Source organism: Lissotriton vulgaris, unplaced genomic scaffold (genome assembly GCF_964263255.1).
Source record: "Lissotriton vulgaris unplaced genomic scaffold, aLisVul1.2 SCAFFOLD_1632, whole genome shotgun sequence".
In the NCBI taxonomy this organism is placed as follows: Eukaryota; Metazoa; Chordata; class Amphibia; order Caudata; family Salamandridae; genus Lissotriton; species Lissotriton vulgaris.
The window spans coordinates 166592-178858 of NW_028249544.1; the positions used below are offsets into that span (position 1 = coordinate 166592).

The following is a 12267-nucleotide window of genomic DNA, read 5'->3' on the forward strand; positions in this document are numbered from 1 at the left end:
ATTTCAGAAAAACAGTTGTCCAATGCCATTTTGTGATATATTGTTTGGCTTTTTGACTACATACAAATATAATATTCAGTGTCATGTATGGTTTATTTGAGCATATGTGGTTAACATTGTAAAACATATTTGCTTTGTTTTTCATTGTGCTTTGTTGAACAGAAATGAACAACAGAATATTCATCCTGAGAACCGGGAGCTTGTGAGAGTCCTTCGGGAACAGCTACAAACAGATCAGGTAGTGTGCCTGGCAGCAGCCACATTAATAGCAATGTTTTTCTGATTTCTGTTTGAAGGCACCTTAAAGCTATTTTATCTATAAACATTATTTTATTTGAAAGACATACCCTTAATCGTAAGACCTTATCTTATCATCATCATTTGACATCATTTGTGATCATCACACCCCTCAAGAATATATTGTTCCAAAAGCAAAGACACATGAATTAGAGGTTCCAAAGAAAGAAGCTGTAACTGGTGAGTCTGAATTGTTCATCGGATATTTTATCCACTCCATTTACAGCACAGAATGACTAAATAACTTGGTTAATGAAGCTAAAATAACATGAAATACTTGTGACCGAAAACCTCTTCTAACTGAGACCTCTAGTAATGGCAGAAATCCAATAGTCATGCATGGCCGTGCAGTCTTTTTGCATGCTAATATATTTAGTCCTTCCTTCTTCAACTTTTTTTTTACTTCTACAACAAAATTTGAAAGAAACAATTTGACGTCCAGCAGGAAGACTCGTGCGAATACCTGCCAACATGACCAAGATATTCTGGTCAAAGAGTTGTTACTTTTTTTCCAGAAAAACATAAATAGATTACTGCTGACCCAGTATCAGGTGCAATCTGCTTCCTGTTCGCTTCAGCTCCTTCAAATATTTCACCTCTGTACCAGAGGTACCTTGAAGCATAACAATTCTGGAAAAGAAGGTGTAATTATTTGCTAACAATATATTTCAAGGATATGTACTTCCTTAGGTAAGCTAAATTTACTTTGTTTGTGACGTAAGGTAGAAATATTTAGTCATAGTCCTGCTGAGATCAAATTGTCTCCATGAAGTGCCTACCAAAGATTGCCTTTGCACCTCAGACTAGAGTAGAGGCTTGTAAACCCTTCCTTGGATGACTGGCTTGTAACCGGGCCATCATCAGAAGCACTATGTGAAGCACGCTCATTTGAGAGTAACATTATTAAGTACGCTGGGATTTATGGTCATATTGAGTATCAGATCTGTTACTCAAAATGTCGATCATTTTTAAAGATTGATCATAAATATGCAGTGGTCTATCCTATTCCAGATAAATAAATTAAAAATAGAAATCTGTGAGGCTTAATATAAAATTGAAGATGTTTGCTTCTCTGAAAGAGAAATTCCAAAATTCAATTTTGTATGATGCCTTCATTTAGCCAGACCTAGGAGGGGACCACTACAGTAATGTCTCAATGATAAAATTGGTACATTCCATTAAAAAAAAATCCTATTATTGATTTTATACAGTTAGCGAATTAACTCAATACCAGTTATTATGTGGGATACAATAACACCCTATACAATAGTTTCTAAAGGCACTCATAAATCTCTTAACATGTTAATGGAAACCTGCATATACAGTATCACACTAATAACAATGTCGTATCTGTTTAAAATGAGAATAAGGATAAGAAAGTAAATCCAAATTTCAAATCAAATCACATAGGACAACCAAGGCCATTACCTCCAGTCTCGTCTGTCAGCTCCTACCTCCCCCACTTATGTGCACATAAAATGATATAACATTATCCACACTAGAGAACAACAAAGTATTCAATTTGTCAATGTAATCCACCCATTGCTCCATGAGATTGCATCTGCCTGTGCGTCAGTTCTAATGGAGAGCTCAGTGGTGCCCAGCGCTCCACTTCCGCCTGCCATGTCAGAATGACAGGGACAGCTGATGCCTTCCAGGACATGGCTTTACATTGCTTTGCTAGGATCAGCGCTAGATTCTGGAAATACATTCATTGTTTTGTTTTTTTGGTTTTCAACCCTGTATTAAGGAAACAATGGGTGAGATCACACAGTAGGATGGCGTTAGTAATGGTGGAAATACAAGAGGTCACCAAATGGCTCACTGGACTTGTCCAGACCATATGAAGAGAGTCCGCTATATCATGACTGCATCTGGGACATTGCTCACTGACGCCAGGGTAAATCTTGGCTATTTTGTCTAGAGAAAGGTATGTAGGGTGCAGGTAATTGAATTGTGTGATTCGAACTTGAGCGTTCTGCCAAACAGGTTCTGTTAGCTCTATGGTCAATCTCGCCCACCAATCTCCAAGGGCATGGGAACATTGTTCATAGAATCGTCAGAGTCAGAGTCAGAGTATCATATAAAACAGATATCACTCGGAGCGGGGTTGTGGTAGTCAACATCGGCTCCAGGGGACCAGTTCTCTGAAAGAAATATCCCTTGGCATTCCAAATCTTGCCAGCCATACCTGTAGGGCTGAGTACACCATAAACTGCCTCAGGGGTAGGCCTCGACTCTCCACTGAGTCCTCAAACGTGCGTATAGTACCATCCACTGTCACGTCTACCCAAGTCGTATAACCTGCTGTCGTCCAATCATCCACTAAGTGAAGCACCCATAAGGTTCTGTAAAGTGGTGGTTCTTTTAAGGGTAAGCTAGGGGCATAAGTGACTCCCCTCCGGCCGTTATGAATGTATTTCCTCCAGCACCATGTAGCTGCTTGTGCCAAAACATTGGAGACCTCATGGTGGAAGGGACACATAGGTAACCACCTAAGTATGGAGCGTTTCCCCCCCCCATATGTATGTATCTACTACCGAGTGAAAATGCAGCGGTTTGAGGAAGGGATTCGGGGAGGGGGCTATTGCCTCGCTACGATCGTGCCAGAGTTTGAACTTTATTCAGAGGCGAACTGGAAAACCCTTTTGAGCACTAAGCAAATAAAAACAAAAATCAATCATTTGACGGTTTGGCTCAATAAAACCACTAATATCGGATGCTTGCACTAAATATGACTATGGACGGATGTATAAACACCAGTGCAATGCATTATGGGGACTGTATTGTCAATAGACTGTCACGTGTTTTTTCAAGTTTTAAAAGGGCGCACTAATGCACTGAGCACTTTTTGTCTCCACCTGTGATGTAGGCAGTGACGCCGAAACGCGTAAGGGAAAGGAGATTACAAAAGCGCTGCTTAGCCTGAGCCATAAAAGTTTCTAACTCCGGTAATGGGCCTCTATGTGGTGTGTACTGTAATTTAACGGATGGGCTGCTCCGTGCCCATTGGTGAAGAGGCCACCCTGTAGGATACCGGGCTCCTGTGCTCTGAGGCTGTTGTCTTGAATGTTGATTCTGGAGCCTAATCCACTCGCCGCTGCCAACCTACTAAGGAATACTACTGAGTGAAAATGCTGCGGTTTGAGGAAGGAATTTGGGGAGGGGGCGGTTGCCTCTGTCCGATCGTGTCGGAATTTGAACTTTATTCAAAGGCAAACTGGAAAACCCTTTTGAGCACTAAGCAAACAAAACTCAATAATTTGACGGTTTGGCTCAATAAACCCACTAATATCGGATGCTTGCACTAAATATGACCCTATGGACGGATGTATAAACACCAGTGCAATGCATTATGGAGACTGTATTGTCAATAGAATGTCACATGTTTTTTCAAGTTTTAAAAGCGCGGACTAATGCACTGAGCACTTTTTATCTCCACCTGTGATTAAGGCAGAGTGACGCCGAAACGTGTAAGGGAAAGGAGATTACAAAAGCGCTGCTTTGCCTGAAAAATAAAAGTTTCCATATCCAGTAATGGGCCTCTAGGTTTCCGCAAGAACACCAAGGCTCCGTTGACTGAGCTCTCTAATCTCCGTCCTATCTCTCACCTTCCTTTCCTGAGCAAGATACTGGAAAAACATGTAAACATCCATCTCTCCAAGCATGTTGAACAGACGAGTAGTCTTGATCCCTCTCAATCAGCTTTTCGGCCTAAGTGCAGCACAGAATCTGCCCTACTAGCGGTCACCGATAGCATCAGGATGACCCTAGATAGAGGCCACTTCACGATGCTGGTGCTGTTGGACTTATCCGCCGCGTTCGAGACCATTTCCCATCGGGTATTGCTCAGGAGATTAGCGGAGATTAGCCTTAGAGATGAGGCCCATCAATGGTTGACGAGTTTTCTATCCTCTCAGTTGCAGGCGATCAATCTGGACCCTTATCCAGACCCCCCAGGATATAGCGGCATAAAAGTGCAAATTTAGCGGCACAAAAATGTAAATTTAACGGCACAAATTTGTAAATTTAGCGGCATTATTGCGGCACTTTATTTTACTTGTAATCATCATTTTTCAGCCCTAAATCAAAGGAACCTGTTTTAGCATAGTATTCCTCTTTGAAATAGGCATGTTTAAAGTTTCTGCAGCTCTACGGGAGCACAACTCCAATGTACTAACCTACTAACCTTGTGGGAGGGGGCGTATCCTCCCTGGGATTTTTCTAGTGCCCATGAGTGCACCCCTGCCGGGGCACCACTTTCACCGCTACCTAGGTGCAGTTGCACAGCTCCCCTTTGCTCCATGGGTGCAGTCACACAGCCCCCATTTGCTCCCTGGGTGAAGTCATACAGACCCCCATCGCTCCCTGGGTGCAGAGGTACAGCTTCTTCTTGCGTTGCGTGCACTGACTCCCTTTTATAGGTAGTGCTGACAGGGCAGACCTCTCGCAATAATCCTTCAGAACTAGGTTCCCCAGTTTCAAATTCAGTAGCTCTGACCATGGTGTGTCATCCTCTCCCCCGTTAAACACCATAACGCCCATTGAGAGAAATTCGCACTGCCTCAACTATAACCAAATTGTGCCCGCTATAAACACCTGCATGTGGTTCAATTTAAATTATGCACTACAAAAGAGCAATATGCTGCCTACAAAAAAAAAAAGCTAGGGTCCCTGTAAGAGCGCAGCCCGGGGAATAATGCATCATGTATTTCATCTGCTTCCTCAAGATGAAAGAACTGGATTGGAGAAATAACCTCAGCACGGGGTGATAATGCAGTTAAACACACTCAAACAATAGGGATGGAAGCACTCCCTTCCACAGCCCAGCTACCACAGGTAAATCAGCAGAATCGGGGAACCTACCTGAACCCCCCTGCAGGGAAGCCAAGCCTCGAAATAACCTCAGCACGAGGTGATAATGCAGTTAAACACACTCAAACAATAGGGATGGAAGCACTCCCTTCCACAGCCACAGGTAAATCAGCAGAATCGGGGAACCTACCTGAACCCTAAAACCTAAATCACTTCTCCTGAGGCGGAGAGCCGGGAGGAAGCTCTTCAGCAATCTACCCTTTTTAAAAACTGTATTGATTTTAAAAATACCTGTTGTTCGTTTCTTGGGACCTGTGTCCACCGTGAATTCTTGCCGCCGCCATCAGCGGCGAGGCCGCTAGCCACGCCCACTTGAGGCCACCCCCCCGCCCACTAGCTTTTAACAACACTGAATGCGAGCGCTTGGTAAAATCACTTCACCTGAGGCGGAAAGCCGGGAGGAAGCTCTTCAGCAATCTACCCTTTTTAAAAACTGTATTGATTTTAAAAATACCTGTTGTTCGTTTCTTGGGACCTGTGTCCACCGTGAATTCTTGCTGCCGCCATCAGCGGCGAGGCCGCTAGCCACGCCCACTTGAGGCCACGCCCCCCGCCCACTAGCTTTTAACAGCGCTGACTGCGAGCGCTTGGTAAAATCACTTCTCCTGAGGCGGAAAGCCGGGAGGAAGCTCTTCAGCAATCTACCCTTTTTAAAAACTGTATTGATGTAAGAAATACCTGTTGTTCGTTTCTTGGGACCTCTGTCCACCGTGAATTCTTGCCGCCGCCACCAGCGGCGAGGCCGCTAGCCACGCCCACTTGAGGCCACGCCCCCCGCCCACTAGCTTTTAACAGCACTGAATGCGAGCGCTTGGTAAAATCACTTCACCTGAGGCGGAAAGCCGGGAGGAAGCTCTTCAGCAATCTACCCTTTTTAAAAACTGTATTGATTTTAAAAATACCTGCTGTTCGTTTCTTGGGACCTGTGTCCACCGTGAATTCTTGCTGCCGCCATCAGCGGCGAGGCCGCTAGCCACGCCCACTTGAGGCCCCGCCCACTAGCTTTCAACAGCGCTGACTGCGAGCGCTTGGTAAAATCACTTCTCCTGAGGCGGAAAGCCGGGAGGAAGCTCTTCAGCAATCTACCCTTTTTAAAAACTGTATTGATTTTAAAAATACCTGCTGTTCGTTTCTTGGGACCTGTGTCCACCGTGAATTCTTGCCGTCGCCATCAGCGGTGAGGCCGCTAGCCACGCCCACTTGAGGCCACGCCCCCCACCCACTAGCTTTTAACAGCGCTGATTGCGAGCGCTTGGTAAAATCACTTCTCCTGAGGCGGAAAGCCGGGAGGAAGCTCTTCAGCAATCTACCCTTTTTAAAAACTGTATTGATTTTAAAAATACCTGTTGTTCATTTCTTGGGACCTGTGTCCACCGGGAATTCTTGCCGCCGCCATCAGCGGCGAGGCCGCTAGCCGCGCCCACTTGAGGCCACGCCCCCCGCCCACTAGCTTTTAACAGCGCTGACTGCGAGCGCTTGGTAAAATCACTTCTCCTGAGGCGGAAAGCCGGGAGGAAGCTCTTCAGCAATCTACCCTTTTTAAAAACTGTATTGATTTAAAAAATACCTGTTGTTCGTTTCTTGGGACCTGTGTCCACCATGAATTCTTGCCTCCGCCATCAGCGCCACGCCCACTTGAGGCCACGCCCCCGCCCACTAGATTTTAACAGCGCTGACTGCGAGCGCTTGGTAAAATCACTTCTCCTGAGGCGGAAAGCTGGGAGGAAGCTCTTCAGCAATCTACCCTTTTTAAAAACTGTATTGATTTTAAAAATACCTGTTGTTCGTTTCTTGGGACCTGTGTCCACCGTGAATTCTTGCCGCCGCCATCAGCGGTGAGGCCGCTAGCCACGCCCACTTGAGGCCACGCCCCCCGCCCACTAGCTTTTAACAGCGCTGACTGCGAGCGCTTGGTAAAATCACTTCTCCTGAGGCGGAAAGCCGGGAGGAAGCTCTTCAGCAATCTACCCTTTTTAAAAACTGTATTGACTTAAAAAATACCTGTTGTTCGTTTCTTGGGACCTGTGTCCACCGTGAATTCTTGCCGCCGCCATCAGCGGCGAGGCCGCTAGCCACGCCCACTTGAGGCCACGCTCCCCCTTATCTTTCTTCCGGCACACATATGTAAATGTGCAACCCTAGGAAGCGCAGCGGACGAGCGCAGCGGGCGCGCCTAAGGCAAGCCCGTCTGCGCCCGTACGCGGTCCAGGGCCATACTCCATGCCCCTCAGGATGACCACATACGGTGGAGTAAGCTGGAACTACTTACCTTACGCCCTAATGTCGATGAGTCCTGCAAGCATAATTTACGAGTGGAAGACAACATAGGCTGCGAATACTGTAACTTCTCCTATGATCTTGATAAGAATACGACCCGCACGGACTATATCATACATTACGGTCTGCTTAATGTACGATCGCTACGGAAACACAAGTTAGACCTATATGATTTACTTACTGAGAAACAATGGAATCTTGTGTTTCTAACAGAGACATGGTTAGATAAGGACTCCACACCTGATGCCCTTGAGGCACTTCCAGCAGGATACACAATACATTGACAGGACAGACCCAAAGGTAGAGGAGGAGGCATTGCAATTGTAGTCCGGGAAAGCTTGAGATGCCAACTAGACTGCTCTCCCATCCTGGACACTGAGGCAGGGAGTTTCACTATTAAAGTGAATAATAGCTACACACTGAAGGGCATGCTAATTTACAGACCACCAGGCCCTATAGCCAAGTTTGAGGAGAGTCTGGTTGAAGGCATTATGGAAACCGCACTATGTAGTGACAAATTTTTGGTACTCGGTGACCTTAATTTACATTTTAAAATCCATCAGACAGCGTCAGTAAGAATTTCAGTCAGGCACTAGGAGCCCTCCAACTGAATCAAATTGTTAGCGGTCCAACACATCAGTTGGGTCACCTGCTGGATCCCATATTTGTCAATTGGGGGAAGTAGAAGCCATGACCCCTATACCTATCCCCTGGTCAGATCACTATTTGGTCTCTTTTTCTATACGAATTCCAGGAAATAGACCCCCACAGCCAATAGCATTGTATCACCTCAGGCGAAAATGGGCTACCTTCTCTCAGCTCAAATTCTGTGAGGAGCTGACTAAAGGAGGAAGCCCCGGGGGAGATGATGCTGACACGGCCAATACTAATCTTTGCAAACGGATTAATAAGGCACTAGACTGCACAGCTCCTCTCTTAAAAGCCAAATCTGGCGGCCGTGCTCGAAAAACTGCCCCATGGTTCAACGATTAACTAAGAGTCTTGAAAACTGCACTGAAAAGAACTGAAAGAGAGTGGCGTAGGACCCTCTCCAAAGAAACCAGAAACGCCTACCTGACTGAGAGGCGACTCTACCATGGCCTAATTAGAAAACTCAAAAACAGCATACTTTACAACCAGAATCAGTGAAGCTGGTAATTCAGTGAAAGACATGTTTTCGCTCTACAAAACTCTTTCGAGCGGAAAACCAGCCACTGTCCCAGACAATTGCTCGCCCGAAGCGTGCAATAAAATCGCAGATTTCTTTGCAGAAAAAATAGACAAAATCTATTCGGCATTTCCAACGCAGCCCATAAATGGGACTGAATTTGTGGAAAGCCCAAGGGAATGGGGAGACAGACTCCGATTGACCAACTTTGTTACCCCGCCTCTAGAAGATCTCCTAAAAATCTGCAGATCTGTGAGGTCGGGTTCTCCACGGGACCCTACCACACCTAAACGTCTGGCAGATAGTCTGGTGGTATTAGAACCTTACATCAGACATCTATTAGACGCGTCTTTTAGTTACAAGACCGTACCTAAAGATTGGTAAAAGGCGGTTCTACCCCTAAGGAAGAAACCTACTATCAGTTTTGAGAAACTAGAGAACCTCCGTCCTATTTCACTCCTACCCTACCTGGCCAAAGTAGCCGAAAAAAGGTAAATATGCAATTGATGGACTTTGTGGAAAAGGCTGCCTTATTACATGATTCTCAGTTCGGCTTCCGACCCCGCCATTCAACGGAGTATGCGCTCCTAACAGCGGTGGAGGCCCTACGTCAGGGGGCGGATGAGGGTCATACCTTGGCCCTCATCCTATTGGACCTGAGTGCAGCATTCAACACTGTAGCTCACACCACCTTGCTACAGTGTCTGAATAACGGAGGAATATCTGGAGCTGCACTCCAATGGATCCAATCCTTCCTGACTGGGAGAAGCTTTCAGGTCCGCCAGGGCGATTACTACTCTAGAGACATATGATTGGGCCAGGGCGTTCCCCAGGGATCGTCCCTGAGCCCAACCTTGTTTAATCTCTATGTCTCTCCAGTGGCTCCGATTGCCGTGAGTCATGGATTGAACATTGTGTCATACGCCGATGACACGCAGCTGGTTATCTCCCTCTCACGTGCACCCGGACTTGCTATGGACAGTTTCAGGGCTTGCATGCAAGATCTTGCAACCTGGATGCCCACCAACTGCCTTAAAATAAATGGCAACAAGACCGAGGTGCTCGTGGTAGGGAGGAACCCATCTGTTTGCTCATCGGCGTGGTGGCCCCCATGCCTAGGTGAGGCTCCTATGCCTCGGCAGGAGGTCAAAAACCTTGGCGTCTGGCTCGATGCTGACCTGTCTTTTGGACCCCAAATAGACCGAGTAGCAGGTGTCTGTTTTGGCGTTTTAAAAACCCTACGGAAGGTCCTTGTCTTCCTTCCTAGGTCCGCTCGGAAAACGCTGGTACATGCCCTCGTGACCTCACGCCTAGACTACGGCAACCTGCTGTACCTGGGAGCCACTTGCAAGGCAATGAACCGACTCCAGGTATTACAGAATGCGGCCGCCCGCCTTGTCTTAAAAATCCCAAAAAGATCGGATTCCAAAGCTGCCCTTCAGACCCTCCATTGGTTGCCAGTGAGAAGCAGAGTGGAATTCAAAGCCCTCTGTACCTGTCACCGTATTCTTGCTAAGAAAGCGCCAACACCACTTCAGAACCTAGTTACCAAGTACGTACCATCACGCACTTTGCACTCCTCAAACGGAGGCCTACTTGAGGTCCCTAGGGTTAAAAGGGCCCGCATGGGAGGACGCTCGTTTCGACATCTGATAGCGAAGAGCTGGAACGCCCTGCCTCCTAATCTCCGCCTGGACTCATCCAAATCCAGCTTCCGGAAGAACTTAAAAACTTACCTGTTTGCAAGATAACAGAGCTCCCTCCTTACTTCTGCTCGGAGTGATTTTCAAGTTCCAGCGCGGGGACACGCTTACGAGCGTAACCAAGCGCTTTACAAGCTTCCCTTATTATTATTATTATTATTATTATTATTATTATTATTATTATTACCCCCCTGCAGGGAAGCCAAGCCTCGCTTAAAGGTTGCTAGCTGCTTTCAACGTTGGCCCCTTGGAACTTTTCAGTTTTTAATAAGAACTTCTTTGATCCCTCTTCAGGCAATGACACCGAAACCGGATACATTATCAGGATCTGCACAATGTTTGCTGAGAATTTAAGGTTCAAAATTAAGCTCAATTTAACATAACAGCAATGAGCCGGAGAGTGCTGCTAAATATGAATTACCCTTAGCCTCCGTTACTAATTTTCAACGCGTTTCCTGTCAGCGTACGCCAGGGGGCGCAGGCTGTGTACCTGTGGGCTATGTTTACCTGTTGCCATGTCCCATTGTCAGGCCGAGGGGTGGGACGGACTGTTGAAGTTCAAGGTAAGAAGAGGAAGGCGAGGTTAGTTGCTGTGCCTGCCGAAAAGGGAGAGCAGACACGGAGGCGGCCGAGCTGGAGGAAGCGGCGTGAAGGGGAGAAAGAAGGGAAGCTTTGCAGGAACTGTAGGACAGCAGGACCATGTCGCCGTTTTACGGGGTGACGTATGGGCGCACAGCCAATAAAATGGCATAATTTTTTCATGCCTACCGGGAGAGTTTTTTTCGCGGGCAGTTTGGCAAATATCGCGCTCGTAGCGCTTGCCAGCTGATTTTGCGATTTTTTTCGCGAATCGCAAAATTGCGAAATGCTGGAGGGTCTGCTTATCGTTCGGCAGTTACGGAACTGACCAAGGGAGTGCTACAGGGCTCTTGCTTGAGCCCAACACTTTTTAATATCTATGTGGCGCCATTGGCCAATCTGTTTAGACGTCGTGGGTTTACCCCAATCTCCTACGCCGACGATACTCAGTTTCTCTTTCCTTTTGCAAAGTTTACTCCTGCAGTTCAGGCTACCTTCTCCTCACGAATGAGAAGGATTTCGCAATGGATGAGGAGTAATTTTCTACAGTGCAATGTAGGAAAGACGGAGATCATGCTTTTTGGTGAGGCCCAATTATTATGGACCCCTAACTGTTGGCCAACTGACCTGGGCACTCCTCCCGTCCCGAAATCCTGTGTTAAAAACCTAGGTGTTCGCCTAGAACAGGCTCTTACCATGAAAGAGCATGCTGCACAGACAGCCGCCTCCTGATTTCATGTGCTGGGTGTGAGAAGTTGGCCCGATATGCAACGTTCGCTATTCTAGCGACCGCTATGTATCGTTCCAACGACCCTTATGGTGTTTGGTTGTAAGTCAACCTATAGACCAGCTATCCTAGTAGCGTGGATACGAGCAGTCTAAGGCTAAAGACTCGAGAGGGCGCGTTAAGCCAGCTGTTTACCACACATGTACCCCTTGAACACCCAGTGAAAGGACACCACACAAGTGTTATGAAAATAAACAGGATATTTATTAAGATTCACAACAGCCCTGGACTCTTTATGAGGACAGGGTACTAAGCACAAACCAAATCTCTTAGGAAAATACTTCAAGTGCACAATTAAAACAAGTGTCCGAGGACACGGAAAGTTTAAGGTCTCGGGCGGACCCGATAAGGCAAGTCGGAAGCGAGGGACTCGGGACCCTAGAGTAAAGAGGCTATGCAGGCACCGAAATGCCGAGTTACCTAGCCACGAGGGCTGCGGCTGCACAAGTCTTACAGGCGTCGGGGTCTTCGCTGACGAGCCAGGAGCCGGAAGAAAAGGAGTTGCTGGCCGGCGACCAGTGATGAATAGTTCGTAGAGATCCAAGCCTGGATCAGAGGTTGTTGATACCTGAAAGCAGAGG

At 46.8% G+C, this 12267-nt stretch overlaps 1 protein-coding gene across 3 annotated transcripts in view; it reads left to right on the forward strand.

Annotated features, from left to right (window-relative positions):
• LOC147663549 (E3 ubiquitin-protein ligase RNF170-like) overlaps window positions 1-12267 on the forward strand; it is a 275354-nt gene that overhangs the window by 86145 nt on the left and 176942 nt on the right. For all 3 annotated transcript variants that reach the window (XR_015305298.1, XR_015305297.1, XM_086950370.1), the window contains exon 3: window positions 163-238. Coding sequence is in view for 1 of the 3 variants with exons in the window: in XM_086950370.1 (XP_086806496.1) it covers window positions 163-238 (76 nt within the window). In the remaining 2 variants the exon portion in view is untranslated. The remainder of the gene's footprint in view (window positions 1-162; window positions 239-12267) is intronic.